This window comes from Musca autumnalis, unplaced genomic scaffold (genome assembly GCF_047663935.1).
Source record: "Musca autumnalis isolate F117 unplaced genomic scaffold, ASM4766393v1 scaffold_3, whole genome shotgun sequence".
In the NCBI taxonomy this organism is placed as follows: domain Eukaryota; kingdom Metazoa; phylum Arthropoda; class Insecta; order Diptera; family Muscidae; genus Musca; species Musca autumnalis.
This window is the reverse complement of record NW_027411866.1, coordinates 162,322,033-162,345,305: the sequence shown is the minus strand read 5'-3', so window position 1 is coordinate 162,345,305 and position 23,273 is coordinate 162,322,033. Positions and strand designations below refer to the sequence as shown.

Genomic DNA, 23,273 nt, shown 5'->3' with positions numbered 1-23,273 from the left:
ATGGGCCAGCTAAGTAAGTAAGTAACTCATTCTTTTTACATGAGCGTGACCCCCAAAAGATGCAATTCATTTTCAGATCCTAAGCATGTCATCTTCACTAACTCGTTGGAATGGCATCTTCAACAAGTCTTTTGCATGGCATTTGTGTCATGAAACCTTGCCCTATAGAAATTTAGACGGCAACACCATCCCGAGCGTATTGAGCCAAAAATACTCTGCTTTGTCCTGACAGCTGACGCTCCTCAGCTGAGATAAATGGTGGATATTCTCCGAGGACCGCATGCAGACGATAGATAGTTGTTTATTGAATCTGCGGCTGCATTCATGTGAATACTTCTTAAACCTACTTGATAGGCTTTTTGATCCATGACATTTAACTCTATTGTTCTCAACTCCGCCCAAATGGTGAACAAAGTGGCCGTAGATTTATTGGCAGATATTTGTATATTCCTCGCGTGGAAAAGGGTGGTAAGAGTTCAGGGTGGTAATGAGTTCATCCATTCACAAATGTCATCAGGGAAGACACCTGACACCAAGATCGTACAATCATCCGCATACGTTATAGGTTAGACAGTTCCTGCAATATCACCTCGGACAACTCCAAGTTTCACTCTACGGGTCTCGGACATCTTGATCCTAAATTCTACGCACGACAGGCGTCCAACCATATAATTTACTATCCAAGTTTCAAACTTGACCGGAGCGTAAACTGCTCGATAAACTCAAACAGCGTGGAGTGCTTGACAGTCTCAAAGGGTTACTATCACTGTTCTATCGCACGGCTTACTTTGATTGAGTCCTCGACTAATATGTGTAGAGATGGCGTGCACCGCAGTTGTTGTGCTGCTTGCGGATCCCATGTTATTGATCGGCAACTAGACAGTTATTTCTGATGCTGGGGAGAACTAAAGCCCCAAGGGTCTTTGCTACGGGCGACTAAAGCGAAATTGGTCTGCACGATTCACCTTTGCTGGCATCCTTGCTAGGCTTCAGAAGCTGGTATATTTTTCAGGCTTCGGGAACGATGTGTATGGCTAGCGACAGGTTGAGAACTTTATTGAGATACTTGACATTCGGCCGTCCAGCTGTTGCAGTTTAAGCACCGCCGTTACTCGCAACATAGTTTAATTCCTCCGCAACTGATTGATTGATTCATCTTACAAAAGGTTTGTCAGTTCCCATCACCAGTACAGATTTCGACATGGCTCTAACTGCAAATTACTATATCGTGAATTTTATTTAACGAACATTTTGGAAATGTACACTGTTTTGTTTTGTATGGATCTACAAATTGACTTGTAGAGCAGGGCTCTCTAGAGCTGGCAAGGAAACTTTATAATATTACTGATTGCAGTCGGATCTTTCACGACTTCCTTTGAATGGGTTCAAATGCTGATGAAAAGATCGGATCTTCGACAACTTTATTTGAACCAATGCAAATGATCCAGTGAAATCATGGCATCTCATGGAACCACTTCCATAAAATTTTGCTGGGCTACAATTGCATTGTTTTAGTGAAAAAGTGAATATAATATTGCCAGTATTATTATGTGATTTTCTCGGCTAATCGTAATTTTTGTCGTTTTTTGCTTAGTTGTATGACACATTTAATATTTTTATTATTAGTTCTGAACATCAAGCAACACATAATAATAAAATATAACTAATCAGCGGCATTTTCAATGTCTATCGTGTCCATTTTTTTTGTTCTTTGTTAAAGTAAATATCACTGTTGAATATGTATATAATAATGTTTAGTATGTCACCATATTTTTTTTTGCGATGAATTTGGCACCTCGCCAAATTTTTATTCAAAGTCATGTAAAACTATTGTCTTAAATAGGACTAATTGCTAGATTTATTAGTGGCTGACACCAAATGCCAAAACAAATGTTTTTACTCTAAACATTGTGCCAAATGTTATTTTAAACAAATTCAAAATAAATTATAAGGAAATTTTGTAATCGCATGGAATTGCTGAAATATGGAACAAATTAAAATAGTCGAATAAATGTAATGATAAACTACGATGACGATTTAGTAATAATGAAGGTTTAATGAAGATAACGCATATGAAAGAAGTAAGAAGGTTGCAGTTGGCACGGGGGCACTTCATGGTTACGGTGACCAATATTTTTGGATGAAAATAGAGTACATATACAAATTGGTGGAAAATTATATGCCTAAACTAACCCCATCTCTTGCACTTTCGCGGTTATGGCCCCTACAAACTTGAATACTGGATGTCAAAAAAATTTCGGTTTACTCTTGGAGGCAAAATTGAAGCTTATGCATAAAGAACAAAAACCGTGAGGACAATAAATCCATACAACATCATCTGTGAGGTCAAAATCGTGAAGATCAAATTTGTTTTATAATTTTTTCTCGGATTTGGGTCCATAGATACGGAACTGATCAAAATTCATGCAAACTACTTACAAAAAGGCGCCAAGTTTCGGGGGCCATAACTGTGAAAGTGCAAAATATAGGGAAAAACGCCGGGACACATGTCTTCTTATTTGTGGTCTTCTGTTACGATTCGGTGTCGGAATAATGAAAATATTTTCGTGTCGCACAGTGTTATTAAAAAAATTTGCTACCAAGTTTTAAAACCAACAGGAAAATCAGTGATTTCATTTAAATCAAGACAATATCTTGTTTAATTTTTGCGTAGGGTTCTCTGATTTCATGGCATAACATTAAAATGTCCTTAAATTTGTAAAACAAATTAAAAATAGAGGACATAGAGTACGTCTAATGAAAATAGAGGACGGTAAAAAAATTGAGTACGGACACCTAAAATAGAGTACTGTCCTCTATAATAGAGTACGGTTGGTCACCGTATTCATGGTATACGTTTTTCACGACAAATCCCTGTAGGAAAAAAATTCTTACAAAATAAGTAGAAAAATTAATACTCCCATGACTGATTTAAAGCAAACTGCACTAATAAAATAACAATGCAACAAAATTCAGTTTATTGAAAATAACAGGAAAATCCGTCGATATTATGAATGTGAAGCGAAAACTAGACGGCAAGTTTTGAAACGTTAAATCAAGAGTTAACTTTAATACGGAACCAATATTCCCCCTTTGTATTTTTGAACATGTTAGGCGTATTTAGTATCTTAGGCAATATTACTAGCAAGTAACAAAATATCAGTCGATTTTGTCGACAGAGATTATCACTCAGCCAGTGACAGCCTCAAATATGGACTGTATTTTCTCAACAAAATTTTTTTTATTCTTGACCTTCTACTACACTTATTTACTTAGCTGGCGCATTACAGAACATTTGTTCCATAGACCGAACTAAGAAAAGATATCCAATTCTCTCTGTTTAGTGCTTCGCTTTCTGGAATACCGTGCCGTGTCATCTCTTCATCCACTTGTTTGCCCCATCTATTCTTTGGCCTGCCAATTCTGCGTGCACGGCCATGGGGCCCGTATTTATACGCTTTATTAGCGGGTTCATCTTCTCTCATTTTTATTATATGGCCTAGCCAAAGCAATCCCTGCATCTCGATACGTTTAACTATATTGATGTCGTTGTATAGCAGATACAGCTCGTGCTTCATACGACGTCGATATTCACCGTCGACGCAGATTGGTCCGTAGATCTTTCGAAGAATTTTTCTCTTAAACACGCCAAGCACTGCCTTATCTGCTTGCGCAAGTACCCTGGCTTCGGAACCGTACATCAGCACGGGTAGTATCAGTGTTTTGTAAAGCGTTATTTTTGTTTGACGAGTTGTGGCTTTGTTTTTGAAGTGCTTACTTAAGCCAAAGTAGCATCTGTTGGCCAATACAATTCTTCTTTTTATTTCACAACTGATGTAGTTTGTTGTGTTTACGGCGGTGCCGAGTCTTTTACTACCTCAAAATTATAGGAATCAACTTCAACAGTTGGTCCGAGCTCAATGAACGCGTTGCTAGTCGATACCATCAACTTGTTCTTCTCGCCGTTTACCGGCATAATCACTTTAGCAGATTCACCTTCGACCTTCATAAAGGTATCGGTTACTTCTTTTACTGATAGTCCCATAATGTCTATATCATCGGCATAACAAGTAACATGTGGCTATTGGTGTAGATTGTGCCACTTCTTTTGACGTTTGCCTCTCGTATAAACTTTTCTAGCTGGACGTTGAAAAAATCACACGAAAGGCTGTCTCCTTGCCTGAACCTCTTTTGGTACAAAACTCTTCGGAGAGGTTCTTTCCTATTTTAACTGAAGATCTTGTGTCAGTTAGAGTCATTTTATAAATCCGAATGAGCTTTGCGGGGATACAAAATTCAGACATGGCTTGGAATACCTTTGAACGTAGCGGGCTGTCGAAGGCTGTTTTATAATCGACAAAAAGGTGTTAGGTGTCGATCTGCATCTCTTGGGTCTTCCCCAGAATTTGCCGCAGGGTAAATATCTGGTCAATGGTGGATTTGCCAGGTCTAAAGCCGAATTGGTAAGGTCCAATTATTTCGTTGACCATGGGCATTAGTCGTTCGCACAATATCCCAGACACTATCTTGTAGGCGATAGGGAGAAGACTTATGCCTCTATAGTTTGAGCATAAAGTCTTATCACCTTTCTTATGGACCGGACACAGGATGCTCAGGTTCCAATCGTCGGGTACGCGTTCTTCCTGCCAGATGGAGCTAACTAGCTGATGCATACATCTTATCAGCGTGTCGCCTCCGGTTTTAAACAGCTCGGCTCCTGCTGCCTTATTATTCTTCAGCCGGTTTATTGCTGTCTTTACCTCACCTTGGCCGGGTGGTATACATTCAATACCATTTTCTGGGATTAGATTAGTGGTATCTTCATCGACTTCGCTACTATTGGATACCAACATTTTGGAAAAATGTTCTTTCCATATCCATAGCACAATCTCTGTATCAGTTACCAGATTACTTTGCTGGTCCCTACATGAGGATGTGCCAGTTCAAAAGCCATCAGTTTGATGTTTCACCTTTGGTAGAATTTTCTCGATTTGTTCACACTCCCGCTTTTACATCTCTCTCTTTTTCCTGCGGAAAAGACGTTACTCCTCTCTCCTTTTCTGCCGATACCTCTCTCGTGCACTACGCGTTGCTACTGATTGTAAAGTAGCCCTATATGCCGCGAGCCCTATATGCCGCGTATTTCTCCTCGGTAGCAGCACGACACTCTTGGTCATACCATGGATTCCTTGGTGGAGGTCTTAGGTATCCAAGTACGGATTTTGCGGCAGATTGCATGGAGTGGGGAATGTTTTGCCATTGTCCTGATATATTATCGGAACGAGGAGTGCTTTGATTAAACAGTTGGGCCAGTTGGGTGGAATATGCCGTGGCTATCTGTTGTGATTGCAGCTTACCGATGTTCAACTTCCGTGTTGTACCTGTTCGCACATTATTTGCTACGTTTAATCTGGTACGTACCTTTGCTGCAACAAGGTAGTGGTCCGAGTCTATGTTTGCACCTCGGAACGATCGTACATCCAACATGCTTGATGCATGTCTTCCATCTATCACAACGTGATCAATTTGATTTCTTGTTCTTTGATCTGGCGATAGCCAGGTGCCTTTATGAATATCGAGATGCTTAAATCTGGTACTGCTAACTACAATGTTTCTTGCAGCTGCAAAGTCAGCCTCATACCACTGTCAGATTTTTCACTGTGGAGACTGAATTTCCCGACTGTTGAGCCAAAGATATTCTTCTTTCCAGTTTTGGCATTAAAATCGCCTAGTATAATTTTAATGTCAGGGGCAGGGCAACGGTCATAAGCGCTCGTAAAATATATCTTTGGTCTGTTTGTCCTTGTCTTCAGTGGGAGCATGAGCGCAAATATAGCTGATGTTGAAAAATTTTGCTTTTAATCGAATTGCAGCGAGACTTTCGTTCACTTGGGTGAAGCTGGAGACCAGATTTTAAACCTCCGACCAACTACAAATCCACAACAAAACTCATGCTTTGTGTCATGGCAGCTATAATTAATTTTCTATTAACTTTTTCATCGGCATATATTTTTTTTTAAATTTTTCATTAACATCTTGTAACCGAAGTCCTTTTTTCCAAGTGCGTGGCCTTTTTCGGGATGTATGAATTTTAATATTTATTTAAGGGCACAAGTTGGGCGGGGTCTTTTAAATGTTTTCGAGTGAAGTATGAAGAATAAAACTATTGCGTTGTAATAGAGACCAGACTAAATATTGGGACATTTCAGGACCCATATTTCGTTGTTACTGTTGTATTCATACTCAATCTCTATTAAAATATCAACATGTTCCGAGTTGTGACCATACACTGGATTTGTAACTTGTAACTTGACCTAAACTCCACCATGTCTCTATGTCTGAAAGTACAGGCTTGACAAGGAAAAATATTATATCATGGTGAAAAGGACCACGAAGATCATATTCGGTAAATGTTTCAAAGCGATCAGCAAAAAGTCCTTGTTTTATCACGGTAGAATTTTTCAGAGCTTTTCGGTCATTATGGATTTGTTACGAAAAAATTTAAATCGTAAATTATCGTTTATTTTTAATTGGTGCCGGCAGAGTAAATACAAGGAACCACAAATGTCAAATTACGGCTAGTTCGGTTAAAAATTTCAGCTCAAATACTCAAAGTACCGAAAAATCATGAGGTACCGTTATACGACGGATATAATAAAATATGTTCCTATGTTGACGATTTTTGGTGGATAAGTTTCGTGACCGCAGAGAATCCCAAATGTCAAATTCGGTAAAAATTTTAGGTAAAATCCTCAAAATACCGAAAATCGGAAGGTAACCGTTATATGGGAGCTATATCAAAACATTGACCTATGTTCACGATTTTTCGTGGAGAAGTTTCGTGATCGTAGAGATTCTCAAATGTCACATTACAGGTAGTTTGGTTAAAAATTGTAGTAAAGCTTGAACTACCTATGACAAAAATACACTCTGCTGCAAAAATATAGCGTTCAAGCTCAATTATTGCGGACAGAATTGTATCCTGAACAAGAATATTTACATTGAAACTTAATGTACCCTCCGTAATATGGTGGAGAGTATAAAACAAGTAAGCGAGGGCTATAGTCGGTCGGGGCCGAAAATGTGATACCCTACACCATTTCCGCTGGACACTTTGTTCCACGATTTTTTCATTTTTATATGGCCTATAACAATTATGTTATTGATACAATTAACTGATACTTCTGCCTTATTTATTATTAATACAATTTGCATCAAAGTAGAAGTCAAGAGTTGGTTTTCTAGTTTCGTGTTCGTAATTTATCGGAATATGGCCCCAGAGTTAAAAATGAAGGAGTGGACGGATATAGTTCATATTCGAACACTGTTTATGTATGCCTGGAAGAAATATTACGATAATACACCACGGTGCTCTTGAATCAAATTTAAATGGAAGGTGCTTACACCTGGGAAGTTTTTGCGGATTCTGAAACTACAATGTTCATAGATGTGTAAAATCAAAAAACTAAGAAAATCGCCGGAGCGCTTTTTAAATAAATCGCGATTCAAGTTGACATTTTTAGTGGTTGTTTAGGTTTTTGCGATTTTGCTTGGAAACCGCAAGTCCTATTAAAATGGGAATAAAGAAAATGTTGTAGCAATCAAAATTCTCTACATGATTGACCTTAATGGTATTTTCGTAGGTTTTACAACTTTTGAGATATAGACGTTGAAATTGGGACAATTCAAATTCAATTCAATTCTGTATCGTCTCCTTATAAAACAATGTCATGACTGCGATTTCCCAACTTAAACTTATATATATAAAAAAATGGTACAACCTAGGAAAAATTAAATAAGGCAGTCTTGTAGAGAATTTTCACAGCTATAAGATTTTCTCAGGTCCCATGCCGATAAGACTTGCCGTATTGAAGCAAAATCGCGAAACCCTAACAAAAAACCTAAAAATGTACACTGAGCTTCTTTATCTCAAAAATGGTACAGCATGATAACAAATCATAAACGTCAATCCTGTAGAGAATTTTCACAGCTACCATATTTTCTTTAGCTCCATTTCGATTAGACTTGCGGTTTCCAAGCAAGATCGTGAAAACCTAAAAAACACCTAAAAATGTGAATTTTGACCGCGTTTTATTTAAAAATCCCTAAAGCGATTTTTTCTTGTTTTTGGATTTTTCTCATCTATGAACTTTGCTGTTTCAGAATTCACAAAAACTTCCCCTGAGTAAGCGGTTTTCATTAAAACGTAGTTAAGGCGCACCCTTCATGACATTGTTTTATAAGGGGGCATTGTCCCAATTTGAACTTCAGTATCTCAAAATTGGTTAAACCTACGAAAATACTGCAAAGGTCTTGTAGAGAATTTTCGTAGCTACAACATTCCAAAAACATCCCAGGTGTAAGCACCTTCCATTTAAATTTGATTCAAGAGCACCGTGACACATTATTTTAGTGAAATATTTTGAACTTTTTTGGGGCAGGTACCCGAAAGAGTGGACCACATTAATATTATTAAAATCTATGTATCCATACTTCTGGGTGTATTCGGCGCCGAAACTCTTGAAAACAGGCAGTAGTTGTCATGTAAATATGTAACATGTAAAAAATGATGTATTTTGTCTACAAGAATATTAAAGGTAAGCATTTTATTTCAGTATCAGGACGACAAACTTCAATAGCGGTTAATGCAATATGTGGACCCTGAAATACCCACAAACATATTCCAATGAGAATGCTTCTATTTTGTTCTGACTCTGATTGATTTAATGGGCTTATGTTAAAGAAGAATATACGAACAACACAACACTCAATCAAATAAAATTACACATGACTTGTGAGTGGCATTAAAATGCCATTAATATGCCTATCATATGTTTAGTTAAGATATATATTTTTTATTACAAGTTTGTTGTAGTTTTGTTTCTTATCGTTTCTATTGTGATGGTATTTAAAGTTGTTTATGTTATGTGAAGTGTATAAAAATAACGAAAATTTGTATTTTAAAAATGTATTTATCCAAAAGCTTAACAGCTGATCCAAAAATAAGTTTATAAATATTTACTTTGGACTATTTTAACATCTCTGGAATGATATCAGATGTTTTAACAGAACTTTTGCGATCACTGAAATGTTAACAACAGAAAGCTCTTAGGACTAATCTATAAAAAAACATTGCTTCTATTTTTTACAGTGGAAATAGTAACATTCAAAGAGAAAATAAATATTATATTAATCTCTTTATCATCAACGATAACATTTTAAGAGAAAACAGTCCAATGTTTTACTAAAAAAGAAGCTTATGTCGATTTATGTCCATTTGGAGCTATTAGTTCCTGTAGTGGAATTCTGTAACTCATTTTTTGGGTTACCTACAAAATCGGTAACAGTAAAACGCAAAATTATGAATGAAAAGTATGAATAAATTTTGATAACACTTTTTCTATCGGTAAAAATTAGCGACAGATTTTGTCTGTAACCTTTCATTTCTTATGGACTTTGTCTTATTTTTTCGCCCATTGAGTCCATATCTTAATCCTTTTCACACGGGACCATCTCCGTACATTCCCTGACAATTTCAGGAAAATCTGTTCAGTAGTTTTTTTTTAACAAAGTTAAAAATGAAAAAAAAACGGGCGTAAAAGTAGACGTGGTTCAAATTCAAAATCCGTCCAGCCGTTCTCCCCTGATTCCGTTACCAACGAATAATATTTGATTTTTATACCCTACACCACTTTGTGGAAAGGGTAAGTTTATTTTGATAAAAATTCATGTAACACCGCGAAATATTCGTCGGAAACCCCCAATGTGGTATACCAATCTTCATGTCTCGACGAGATAAATCGATTTTGAGATGTGTGTCCGTCCGTTCGTTATAATTGTATTCAAACTCCAGGCCGCAATTATGGACCGATCGTCACAAAAATTTGCATAGAGGTCGGGTTCAGACCAAAATAGATCCCTACTTTTGTTGGAGATTATCTTAAAATATTTAGAGAGTTAAATGGACTAAAAACATAATTTTTATCCAATTTTGTAGTGGCTCTGTAGGTCGCAATAATAGTCCGATCGAAATTTTAAATATGTTAAGAGTGTATGACAAAGAAGTAGCTTGCAATTTGAGATGCCGATCAGATAATATTTAGAGGGTTAAATGACCAGAACGTTTGTGTGAAAATTGTGACAAAATTTTAATATACAGATTATATCTTTGTTCCTGAAAGATACATTCGCCCACCGTGAGTTATATTTGGAAGACGATCTCTTGACTTTTGCACTGATGTCGTATACGTTGATGTACGCCTAATATATCGATTTTTTGTTTGTTTGTAGTGCAGTAATTAACACTCTACAGATCGCAATTAGAACTTAATAGTCACGAAATTTTGAACGAGGTAAGAGTTTAGGTAGAATTTTGATATTATTTAGCGGGTGACATAGACCATTACTTTTGTATGAAAAATATACAAATTGTATTTTTGGTCCATATTTTAATTCCTGGAGGGAATATACCGGCAAAGTAGCCTACATATGGAATAATAACTACTGACATTTCCGCTGATGCAAATTGCAATAATGTGTCTGCTAGAATCGGGCCTACCGCCTAATTTATAATGGGTTTTGTGTAGAGAACCACAATTTCTTCCGATGCTAAAAAAATTGTCTCTATCATGAAAGAGAAATTTTCAGTTCAGTTGTCAAATTGGAGTTTATATACAAATATTGCTACATGTGGTCGCCTATTTTATACCTCAGGATTTAGGGTAACGGGGATACAAACAAAATACGACCAAAGAAGTGTCTCATCGAAATATTGGTTTTAGACCCCAAGTATGTTTAGACGAAATTCGTTTCAGACAATATGGAGTCTATTTAGCCCTGTCCGTTCATCTGTCTCTTTTAATGTCTACCGATTAGAACCAAATTTTCCATATATACTTACTTACTTACTAATCTGGCCCATTACAGAACATTTGTTCTATAGGCCGAACTAAGAAGAGATCTCCATTCCTCTCTATTTGTTGCTTTGCACTCTGGAATACCGCGCCTTTTCATCTCATCATCCACTTGTTTGCGCCATCTATTCCTTGGCCTGCCAATTCTGCGTGCACCGCCATGTAGCATGTACTCATACGCCTTCTTAGCGGGTTCATCATCGCTCATTCTTATGATATGGCCTAGCCAACGCAATCGCTGCATCTCGATACGTTTAACTATATTGATGTCGTTGTATAGCAGATACAGCTCGTGGTTCATGCGACGTCGATATTCACCGTCAACGCAGATTGGTCCGTAGATCTTTCGAAGAATTTTTCTCTCAAACACACCAAGCACTGCCATGTCTGCTTGCGCAAGTACCCAGGCTTCGGAGCCATACATCAGCACGGGTAGTATCAGTGTTTTGTAGAGCGTTATTTTTGTTTGACGAGATGTGGCTTTGTTTTTAAACTGCTTACTTAAACCAAACTAGCATCTGTTGGCCAATACAATTCTTCTTTTTATTTCACAACTGATGTCGTTTGTTGTGTTTACGGAGGTGCCGAGGTATACGAAGTATACTACCTCAAAATTATAGGAACCAACTTCAACAGTTGGTCCGATCTCAATGGACGCATTGCGCGTCGACACCATCAACTTGGTCTTCTCACCGTTTACCGCCAGACCCACCTTAGCAGATTCTCCTTCGACCTTTATAAAGGTATCAGTTACTTCTTTTACTGATCGGCCCATGATGTCTATATCATCAGCAAAAGCAATTAACATGAGACTATTGGTGTAGATTGTGCCACTTCTTTTGACGTTTGCCTCTCGTATAACCTTTTCTAGCAGGATGTTGAAGAGGTCACACGAAAGGCTGTCTCCTTGTCTGAAACCTCTTTTGGTACCAAACTCTTCGGAGAGGTTCTTTCCTATTTTAACTGAGGACCTCGTGTCAGTTAAAGTCATTTTACAAAGCCGGATGAGCTTTGAGGGGATACCAAATTCAGACATGGCTTGGAATACCTTGGAACGCAGCGGGCTGTCGAAGGCTGCTTTATAATCGACAAAAAGGTGGTAGGTGTCGATCTGCATCTCTTGGGTCTTCTCCAGGATTTGCCGCAGGGTAAATATATGGTCAATGGTGGACTTGCCAGGTCTAAAGCCGCATTGGTATGGTCCAATTATCTTGTTGACCATAGGCTTTAGTCGTTCGCACAATATCCCTGACACGATCTTGTAGGGAGTAGACTTATGCCCCTATAGTTAGAGCATACAGTCTTATCTCCCTTCTTGTGGACGGGGCACAGGATACTCAGGTTCCAATCGTCGGGTACTCGTTCTTCCTGCCAGATGGTGCTAACTAGCTGATGAATACACCTTATCAGCCTATCGCCTCCGGTTTTGAACAGCTCGGCTGGTAAGCCATCGGCCCCTGTTGCCTTATTATTCTTCAGCCGATTTAATGCTGTCTTTACCTCATCTTGGCTGGGCGGTATACATTCAATACCATCTTCTGGGATTGGGACTGTGGTATCTTCGTCGTCTTCGCTGCTATTGGATACCAACAGATTTGAAAAATGTTCTTTCCATATCCTGAGTACACTATCTGTTACCAAATTACCTTGCTGGTCTCTACAGGAGGATGTGCCTGTACCAAAGCCATCAGTTTGATGCTTGACTCTTTGGTAGAATCTTCGGACTTCATTCTGGCTCCTGTACATCTCGATTTTTTCACACTCCCGCTTTTCCATCTCTCTCTTTTTCCTGCGGAAAAGACGTTTCTCCTCTCTCCTTTTCTCCCTGTATCAATCTCGTGCGCTACGCTTTGCTACGGATTGTAAAGTAGCCCTATATGCCGCATTTTTCTCTTCGGTGGCAGCACGACACTCTTCATCATACCATGGATTCCTTGGTGGAGGTCTCTGGTATCCAAGTATGGATTTTGCGGCTGTTTGCATGTAGTGGGCAATGCTTTGCCATTGCGCTGATATGTTATCGGGACAAGGAGTGCTTTGATTAAGCAGTTGGGCCAGTTGAGTGGAATATGCTGTAACTATGTATCTGTTGTGATTACAGCTTACCGATGTCTAACTTTCGTGTTGTGTCTGTTCGTACTTTGTTTGCTACGTTTAAGCGGGTGCGTACCTTTGCTGCAACAAGGTAGTGGTCCGAATCAATGTTTGTGCCTCGGAACGATCGTACATCCCACACGCTCGATGAATGTCTTCCATCTATCACAACATGATCAATTTGGTTTCTTGTTTTCTGATCTGGAGACAGCCAGGTGCCCTTATGAATATCGAGATGATTAAATCTGGTACTGCTAACTACCATGTTTTTTGCAGCTGCGAAGTCTATCAGCCTCATACCATTGTCAGATGTTTCGCCGTGGAGACTGAATTTCCCGACTGTTGGGCCAAAGATATTCTCCTTTCCAATTTTAAAAATCGCCTAGAATGATTTTAATGTCATGGGCAGGGCAACGGTCATATGTTTCTTCTGAGCGCTCGTAAAATATATCTTTGGTCTGTTCGTCCTTTTCTTCAGTGGGAGCATGAGCGCAAATAAAGCTGATGTTGAAGAATTTAGCTTTTATCCGAATTGCAGCAAGTCTTTCATTCACTGGAGTGAAGCTGGATACCAGATGTTTTAGTATCCGACTAACTACGAATCCACAACCAAATTCATGCTTTACGTCATGGCAGCTATAATACAGTGCGTCACCTTTAGGTGTTGTTGCGACGCCTTTCCCAATCCATCGTATTTCCTGTATGGCAGTAATATCGGTCTTGTACTTTTCAAGTACGCCTGCCAATGCGAAGACTGCACCTTCTCTATAAAGAGTGCGAACATTCCAGGTGCAGATTCGCAGATCATGGTCCTTAAAACGTTTCCATATATTATTATTCCTTCCAGATATAGATCGGATAAGACTATATCGGTCCACACCTTAGGGTACTTCCCACACAAAATTCGGAAAAGGGAAATTTAAGAGTCTTCTCGAATCGTTTTGAATTTTTTCAGCAGATTACATTTGCGCCGCAAATCCGCAAAGGAATTTTCTGATTGGTCGAAACTTTACACATCGTATTATTTCATCCAGTCATGTATCAGGTTGGAATATGGACTATATCGGTCTGTCCTTCGAGACAAAAATTTGACTTAAATTCTCAAAATACCGAAAATAGGAAGGTACCTTTATATGGGGCCTATACAAAATATGGACCTATATGGACAATTTTTTTTTTTTGGAAAGTTGTTGTCGCCATTAAGAACCCCAAATGTCAAATTATATCTAGTTCATAATTCCGAAATTCGGGGGGTACCTTTTATTGGGGGCTATATCAAATCATAGACCTTCGTTGACAATTTTTAGTGAAGAAGTTTTGTGGCCACCAAGAACTTCAAATGTCAAATTACAGATAGTTCTATTAAAAATTGTGGCAAAAATACCGAAAATCGGGAGGTACTGTTATATGGGGGCTATACCAAAACCTAGACCTATGTTGACGATTTTTACTGGAGAAGTTTCGTGAACACTGATAACCTCAAATGTTAAATTACAGAAAATCGGGAGGTACCGTTATATGGGGACTGTACCAAAAACCTAAACGATATAGCCTATCTTCGAACTTGACATGCCTATGGAAAAAAAGTCGCAAAGGTGCACCAATATTGCTTCGATCAAATTAAATCTTTGTATGTCGATAAATGACCATCCTTCAGTATTATGAGAAAATGGTTTAATGAGATATCAAATTAAGCTGTGCGTGAACGGATAATGAAATATCGCCATGTTTTCTAGCGTGAGATAGAGGCATCCTTTGGCATTTCTTCCACCAACTAGCATTTGATATTGCATGAACACCTGTCCACAAAAATGGGTTTTTCTCGTTAGATCCAACACATTTTGACAACCGCTTAAAAAAGGCTCTTATCGATCGGTATAAAGAAATTATGAAACAAGTAATAAGTCGTTAACTTCGGCCAGGCCGTACTTTTTATACCCTCCACCATAAAATAGTCTTAATTAAAATGGAATAATTAGGGTCCTTTCACAATTTTAGGTGGAACAACTTTTCGACAATGGATAGACGCCTACTGTCTCCCACTATTGCTTAAATTACACTGTGAACACAAATGTTGGGGCAGAGATAATTCCTTTTGGAGATGAAAGCCATTGGTGTGTGTATATTAAAAACCCCGAAGGACAGATGCGCCGTGAGTCGAACTTCCGTGTTATGGCGCGATAAAGTTGTTGCAAGAGACCCTGTAAGCCATCATGAATTAGCATTATATCTTTGTTTGTTGTTTTTGTAGATCACTTAAGCAACAGTGAACAAAGATATAACGCTAATTCCTGATGGTCCACAGAGTCTCTAACAAAAATTTCATCACGCCATAACGCGGAAGTTCGACTCACGGCGGATCTGTCCTTCGGGGTTCATAATATACTCACCAAGGCCTTTCTTCCCCAAGAGGAATTTTCCGTGCCCCAAGAGGAATTTTCCGTGCCCCAGACTTTCACCTCCATTTTGTTGCACAGTGTTATCTAATCTAAAAAAATGTGTTCAGCTAGGTGAAAGGTACCACCTTCGGGGCTATATCAAAGAGTCAACGTATCTTTAAATTTTTGGCGGAAAAGTTTTATAGCTGCAGGGAACTTCAAGAGTCAAATTGAGTGTAGTTTCATCAAAAGAATGTAGACCCTCAAAAATGGACCCATGTTGACGAATTTTAGTGAAGGAATTTCGTACCACTGAAAATTCCCGAAAATAGGGTGGTACAGTTATATGGGGGGATATACCAAAACATGGACCTATATTAACGATTATTTTTGAATAGACTAAATTGTAGCTAAAATTCTCAAAATACCGATCATTACAGCTAGTACGGTTAAAAATTGCAGCTAAAATTCTCAAAATACCGAAAATCGGGAGATACCGTTATATGGGGGCTATACAAAAACATGGAACTATGTTGACGATGTTTGGTGGAGATGTTTCACGACCACTGAGAACTTCAAATGTCAAATTACGGATATTTCGGTTAAAAACTGTAGCTAAAATTCTCAAAATACCGAAAATCGGGAGGTACCGTTATATGGGGGCTATACCAAACCACTGAGAACCTCAAAATTACAGCTAGTTCGGTTAAACATTGTAGCTAAAATTCTCAAAATACCGAAAATCGGGAGGTACCGATATATGGGGGCTATACCAAAACATGGACCTATGTTGACGATGTTTCGTGGAGATGTTTTATGACCACTGAGAACCTCAAATGTCAAATTACTGCTAGTTCGGTTAAAAATTGTAACTAAAATGCTCAAAATACCGAAAACCGGGAGGTACGGTTATGAGGGGGCCATATCAAAACATGAAACTATGTTGACGATGTTTGGTGGAGATGTTTAATGACCACTGAGAACCTCAAATGTCAAATTGCAGATAGCTCGGTTAAAAATTGTGGCTAAAATTCTCAAAATACCGAAAATCGGGAGGTACCGTTATATGAGGACTAAACCAAAACATGGACCTATGCCCATATCCTTTGGGATATAAGTTTGTTGATCACTAGGAACCCTAAGTACCAAATTATAGCTAATTCGGTCTGCAACTGTGGCGAAGAACGTCAAAATACCTCAAATCCGGAGGTACCGTTATATGGGGGCTATACTAAAACATGGACCTATGTTGACGATGTTTCGTGGAGATGTTTTATGACCACTTAGAACCTCAAATGTCAAATTACTGCTAGTTCGGTTAAAAATTGTAACTAAAATGCTCAAAATACCGAAAACCGGGAGGTACGGTTATAAGGGGGCCATACCAAAACATGGACCTATGTTGACGATGTTTGGTGGAGATATTTCATGACCACTGAGAACCTCAAATGGCAAATTACAGCTAGTTCGGTTAAAAATTTTAGCTAAAATTCTCAAAATATCGAAAATCGGGAGGTACCGATATATGGGGGCTATACCAAAACATGGACCTATGTTGACGATGTTTCGTGGAGATATTTCATGACCACTGAGAATCTCAAATGTCAAATTGCAGATAGTTCGGTTAAAAATTGTGGCTAAAATTCTCAAAATACCGAAAATCGGGAGGTACCGTTATATGAGGACTAAACCAAAACATGGACCTATGCCCATATCCTTTGGGATATAAGTTTGTTGATCACTAGGAACCCTAAGTGCCAAATTATAGCTAATTCGGTCTGCAAATGTGGCGAAGAATGTCAAAATACCTCAAATCCGGAGGTACCGTTATATGGGGGCTATACCAAAGAGTGGACCGATATAGCCCATCTTCGAACTTGACCTGCCTATGGCAAAAAGACCCTCGCGTGCAAAATTTCAGCACTCTATCTCAATTATTCAGACGGACAGACGGACATGGCTAGATCGTCTTAGAATTTTATCCTGATCAAGAATATATATATATACTTTATAGGGTCGCAAATGATTAGTTCGATGAGTTACAAACGGAATGACAAACTTAATATACCCTCCATACTATGGTGGAGGGTATACAAATCCGATAGCGGCGCTTCAAATGACGTTAATAAGATCGTCACAGACGACGAATCTTGGATCTATACGTATGAGCTAGAACACAAATTCAAACACATCCATTCAAACCAGCGCCTTTTTGACCGGACAAAACATGGAGTTGATGTATCATCCGCTGCACAGCCCTAGTAACTTCATTTGTCTCCCGCACATCAAGAAAAAAATGCATGGTCAACGATTTTCGTCGCCAAAAGATGTTGTTGAATCGTCCAAAACCATGTTTTGGAGGTTTATCAATCGGAAGTAAAATACACTGAAAAGCGCTTTTTGGTATAGTCAACAGCTCCTGTTTCGATTTTCTCCTCCTGAATCTTGGCAAAACCCTTTTGTTTCATCTGTGTCTTTATTTTTGTGAAGATGGAAAGTCGGCAGTTTTTGTTTTTGACCAAAAATGCACGCACAATCATCGATGTGCGAGCTGGACCGTTATCATGGTGCACAATCCATGATTGGGTTTTCCGCAATTCTTTTCGTTTTAGAGTACGCATAACTTCAAGGTGGTATGTATTTGCTTATTGACCATACGACCTTCTGGCAGGACTTCATGACGCACCACGTTATTGCATTCAAAGAAAATAATCAGAAAATCCTTCACATATTACCGAACTCGGCGTGTTTTTTCGGTTATCTTCTCGGCCTTCCTTTAACCGGTTATACCACAATTGAACTCGTGTTCTGCTCATTGTACACTCGCGAAATGTCGCTGTCAGCATTTGCCATTCCACGCGGTTAGTGAAGGTGCCATGCTTAATATCTGAATATGATTTGGATAATTTGGGTTCAATCTCTTGTAAGAGAATGTGTGAAGATGCAAAAAAGATGTCATTTCAAGTCACTTGCACCCATTCCTAAATATCATCTTTGGTATCGAACATTTTATTTTACATTTCTGTTAACAAGGCACACATGAATAACAGAAAACGAGATCATTAGAGAAATTATTCTCTTTATCTAATGCAAAGAGAAACGGATATCTAAAGAATTCTTCTCAATATAATAAAACGCCTCACAAAATACACTTAACATAATGTTAGGAATGTTTACAATTAACAGAGAACACAATTTTTGGAATGTCCAAAAAAGCGCCCAAGACGCCAGTCTATAAGTGATGTTCATGGTAAACAAACGTGCGTGAACGAAAAACAAAATAAAATTGTCGGCGGTATAACGGAATTTCGGAAAGTTTATACGTGTTGATAAATTTTTTTATATATTTGAAGGCAACATATTTGAATAAATAATATATAAATAAGCAACAAGCAAAAGTCATTGATAAATTATACTGTGTTTAAAAAGAAAATCAAATGGAATAGAAAAAAACGAAGCAAAAATAACATGAAAATACAAATTTGAAAAGGAAACAAATTATACAAGTAGTGGAAGAGATCAATTTGTGTTTTATTACATTTGTGGAGGAAGAAATACAAATTGAAAGCTATAAAAAGAAAAGTGGCGAAAATACTATTTGTGGTATCTGCATATTACCAAGAAAAGAAGGCAATTAATTAAGTGAAAGAAAAAAATTAAAATAATATACGAAACTAGTGTGATAAATTGGAAAAAACACGAATGCTTTATGTTAATTAGAAAATACCACTTATTTTATATAAATAAATTGTTTAAAAATAGTCTTGCTTTTGTTATAAAAAATCAAGTCTAAACATTTATATGCATAAAGAACAACAACAACAACAACATCCAAATAGTGTTGTTTTCGTTTGTTTACGTTCTGGCCAAACAGACTAGACATTGTTTATATCCAAATCTAGTTGGCCGTTGAAATGCTCCCATCGCTGTTCCCGGTTTTTGGTTTAGCGCTTTAGTTCAAATATATATTTTTTCGGTGTTGCATTTTGTTTATAAACTGTCGGTATTGGAAAATATTTGCTTTGTAAAGAAAAGTGAAAACCAATAATGCCTCTAATAAACCCCATTTATTTGTGAATGTTTTTTTTTTCTCGTCGATTTCTTTCATGGTCCATTAAAAAACACACACACACACACACCAGACATCGACACTCGTTGCCAAGCATTTGCCATTAAGACTATTTCCATTTAAAAAACACACATTCGTTTGTATGCGCTTTGATCACGGACAAATTTAAAATATATAAAAAAAAACTACGTATTCGAAGATTTTTTGAGTGAATCATAAAAAGAAGAAAAAATATTTTAAAGTGATAGAAATGATTTAAAAAACCATATTATTAAATACATGCATATGTATATGTGTTTTGTGGAAAATATTGATTTATAAAGTGATTTCCGACAGAGCAGAGAATCATTTGTTTTTATTAATATTGCAAAGTGAAATAATTTTGAATTTAATTGAAAAATAAATAATAAAAAAGCGGGAAAATGGAGGCCACCACTGAGATTAATGGTTCCAGTAAGTATTGCAAAAGAACTCAAATGTTTAACATTGTTTATCGTCCATAATTATTGCAAAATAATATAGCAGAGTTGGGAATATTTGCAATACATTTAAAACCCAAACTGATTCAATAATCGGCCAGTAGTGCGATACTTTAACTCGTTTTTTGAGTTACCGACAATTGTCGGTAAAATTAAAATGGTTATAATTTCGGTAATTACCCATGTTTTTTGGGTAAGTTATCGACGAATAAAAAGCAGTCGTAAAGTACTACCGATAACATGAGTTTTTGTATGATTTTTTTGTCTAAAACTTTAGAATGAAAATACTTTATAGTTTTTATACCCTCCACCATAGTTGTTTGTTTTTCCGTTTGTAACGCATTGAAATACTCATTTGCGACCCTATAAAGTATATATATTCTTGATCAGGGTAAAATTCTGAGTCGATCTGTGCATGTTCGTCCGTCCGTCCGACCGTCCGTCCGTCTGTGGTAATCACTCTAGCATCCACAAAAATTGAGATAGTATGCTGAAATTTTGGGAAAATGCGTCTTTTGTTTGCAGGCAGGTCAAGTTCGATGATGGGCTATATCGGTCCACGTTTTGGTATGGCCCCCATATAAAGGTACCCCCCGATTTACGGTATTTTGCCGTTTTTAGCTACATTTTCAGACCGATTTAGCTATAATTTGACATTTAGGTTTCTTAAGTGTCAATAAACCTATATAACAAAAGTTGTGGACATAGGTCCACGTTTTGGTATAGCCCCCATATAACGGTACCCCCCGATTTACGGTATTTTGAAGTTTTTAGCTACATTTTCAGACCGATGTAGCTATTATTTGACATTTAGGGTTCTTAAGTGTCAATAAACTTATATAACAAAAGTTGTGGACATAGGTCCACGTTTTGGTATAGCCCCCATATAACGGTACCCCCCGATTTACGGTATTTTGACGTGTTTAGCTACATTTTCAGACCGATTAAGCTATAATTTGACATTTAGGGTTCTTAAGTGTCAATAAACTTATATAACAAAAGTTGTGGACATGGGTCCACGTTTTGGTATAGCACCCATATAACGGTACCCCCGGTTTACGGCATTTTGACGTTTTTAGCTACATTTTCAAACCGATTTAGCTATAATTTGACATTTAGGGTTCTTAAGTGTCATTAAACTTATATAACAAAAGTTGTGGACATAGTCCACGTTTTGGAATAGCTCCCATATAACGTTACCGCCTGATTTACGGTATTTTGACGTTTTTAGGTACATTTTCAGACCGATTAAGCTATAATTTGATATTTAGGGTTCTTAGTGACCAAAAAACTTATATTCCAAAAAAGTATGAACATAGGTCCATGTTTTGGTATAGCCCCATACCATACCTCCCGAAATGAAGTATTTTATGTACATTATCTGACATTTTAACGTACCCACTTAAAGTTGGGGACAGGAATGAAAACTAATTATTCCATTTTAGTTCAGAATATTTTATGGTGGAGGGTATGAAAAGTTCGGCCCGGCCGAACTTAACGCTTTTTTACTTGTTACAGCTAAAGATGTTTGTATTACTTACTTACTTAGCTGGCCCATTACAGAACATTTGTTCCATAGACCGAACTAAGAAAAGATCTCCAATTCTCTCTGTTTAGTGCTTCGCTTTCTGGTATACCGTGCCTTGTCATCTCCTCATCCACTTGTTTGCGCCATCTTTTCTTTGGCCTGTCAATTCTGCGTGCACCGCCATGTGGCCCGAATTTATACGCCTTTTTAGCGGGATCATCATCGCTCATTCTTATCATATGGCCTAGCCAACGCAATCACTGCATCTCGATACCTTTAACTATATTGATGTCGTTGTATAGCAGATACAGTTGGCGGTTCATACGACGTCGATATTCACCGTCAACACAGAATGGTCCGTAGATCTTTTGAAGAATTTTTCTCTCAAACACGCCAAGCACTACCTAGGCTTCGGAACCATACATCAGCACGGATAGTATCAGTGTTTTGTAAAGCGTTATTTTTGTTTGACGAGTTGTGGCTTTGTTTTTAAAGTTTTTGCTTAAGCCAAAGTAGCATCTATTGGCCAATACAATTCTTCTTTTTATTTCACAACTGATGTAGTTTGTTGTGTTTACGGCAGTGCCGAGTTATACGAAGGCTTTTACTACCTTAAAATTATAGTAACCAACTTCAACAGTTGGTCCTATCCCAATGGACGCATTGCGCATTGACACTATCAGCTTGGTCTTCTCGCCGTTTTCCGCTAGACCCACTTTAGCAGATTCTCCTTCGACCTTCATAAAGGTATCGGTTACTTCTTTTACTGATCGTCCGATGATGTCTATATCATCAGCATAAGCAAGTAACATGTGGCTATTGGTGTAGATTGTGACACTTCTTTTGACGTTTGCCTCCCGTATAACCTTTTCTAGCAGGATGTTGAAGAGGTCACACGAAAGGCTGTCTCCTTACCTGAAACCTCTTTTGGTACAAAACTCTTCGGAGAGGTTCTTTCCTATTTTAACTGAAGATCTTGTGTCAGTTAGAGTCATTTTACAAAGCCGAATGAGTTTTGCGGGGATACCAAATTCAGGCATGGCTTGGAGTACCTTTGAACATATAGGGCTATCGAATGCTGCTTTATAATCGACAAAAAGGTGGTAGGTGTCGATCTGCATCTCTTGGGTCTTCTCCAGGATTTGTCGCAGGGTAAATATCTGGTCAATGGTGGACTTACCAGGTCTAAAGTCGTATTGGTATGGTCCAATTATTTCGGTGAACATTGGCTTTAGTCGTTCGCACAATATCCCTGACACTATTTTGTAGGCAATAGGGAGAAGATTTATGTCCCCATAGTTGGAGCATAGAGTCTTATCTCCTTCCTTATGACGGGACACAGGATGCTCAGGTTCCAATCGTGGGGTATGCGTTCTTCCTGCCAGATGGAGCTAACTAGCTGATGCATACACCTTATCAGCGTGTCGCCTCCGGTTTTAAACAGCTCGTGGCTCCTGCTTGTTGTTTGGTATACATTCAATACCATATTCTGGGATTGGATCTGTGGTATCTTCGTCGACTTCGCTACTATTGGATACCAACAATATGGAAAAATGTTCTTTCCATATCCTTAGCACACTATCTGTATCAGTTACCAGATTACTTTGCTGGTCTCTACAGGAGGATGTGCCAGTTCCAAAGCTATCAGTTTGATGCTTGACTTTTTGGTAGAATTTTCGGACTTCATTCTGGCTCCAGTACATCTCGATTTTTCCACACTCCCGCTTTTCCATCTCTCTCTTTTTCCTGCGGAAAAGACGTTTCTCCTCTCTCCTTTTCTCCCTGTATCTCTCTCGTGCGCTACGCGTTGCT

General features: G+C 38.1%; 1 protein-coding gene across 2 annotated transcripts in view; it reads left to right on the top strand.

Annotated features, from left to right (window-relative positions):
* The window catches only part of LOC141398057 (uncharacterized), an 83,221-nt gene that overhangs the window by 17,492 nt on the left and 42,456 nt on the right, over positions 1-23,273 (top strand). The window contains exon 1 of one of the 2 annotated variants that reach the window (XM_073975179.1): positions 18,615-19,907. The exons of the other annotated variant lie outside the window; for it this stretch is intronic. Within the exon in view, the coding sequence (XP_073831280.1) occupies positions 19,877-19,907 (31 nt within the window). The 5' untranslated portion in view covers positions 18,615-19,876. Of the gene's footprint in view, positions 1-18,614; positions 19,908-23,273 lie in introns of those variants that run through there. 2 annotated transcript variants of the gene reach the window in all.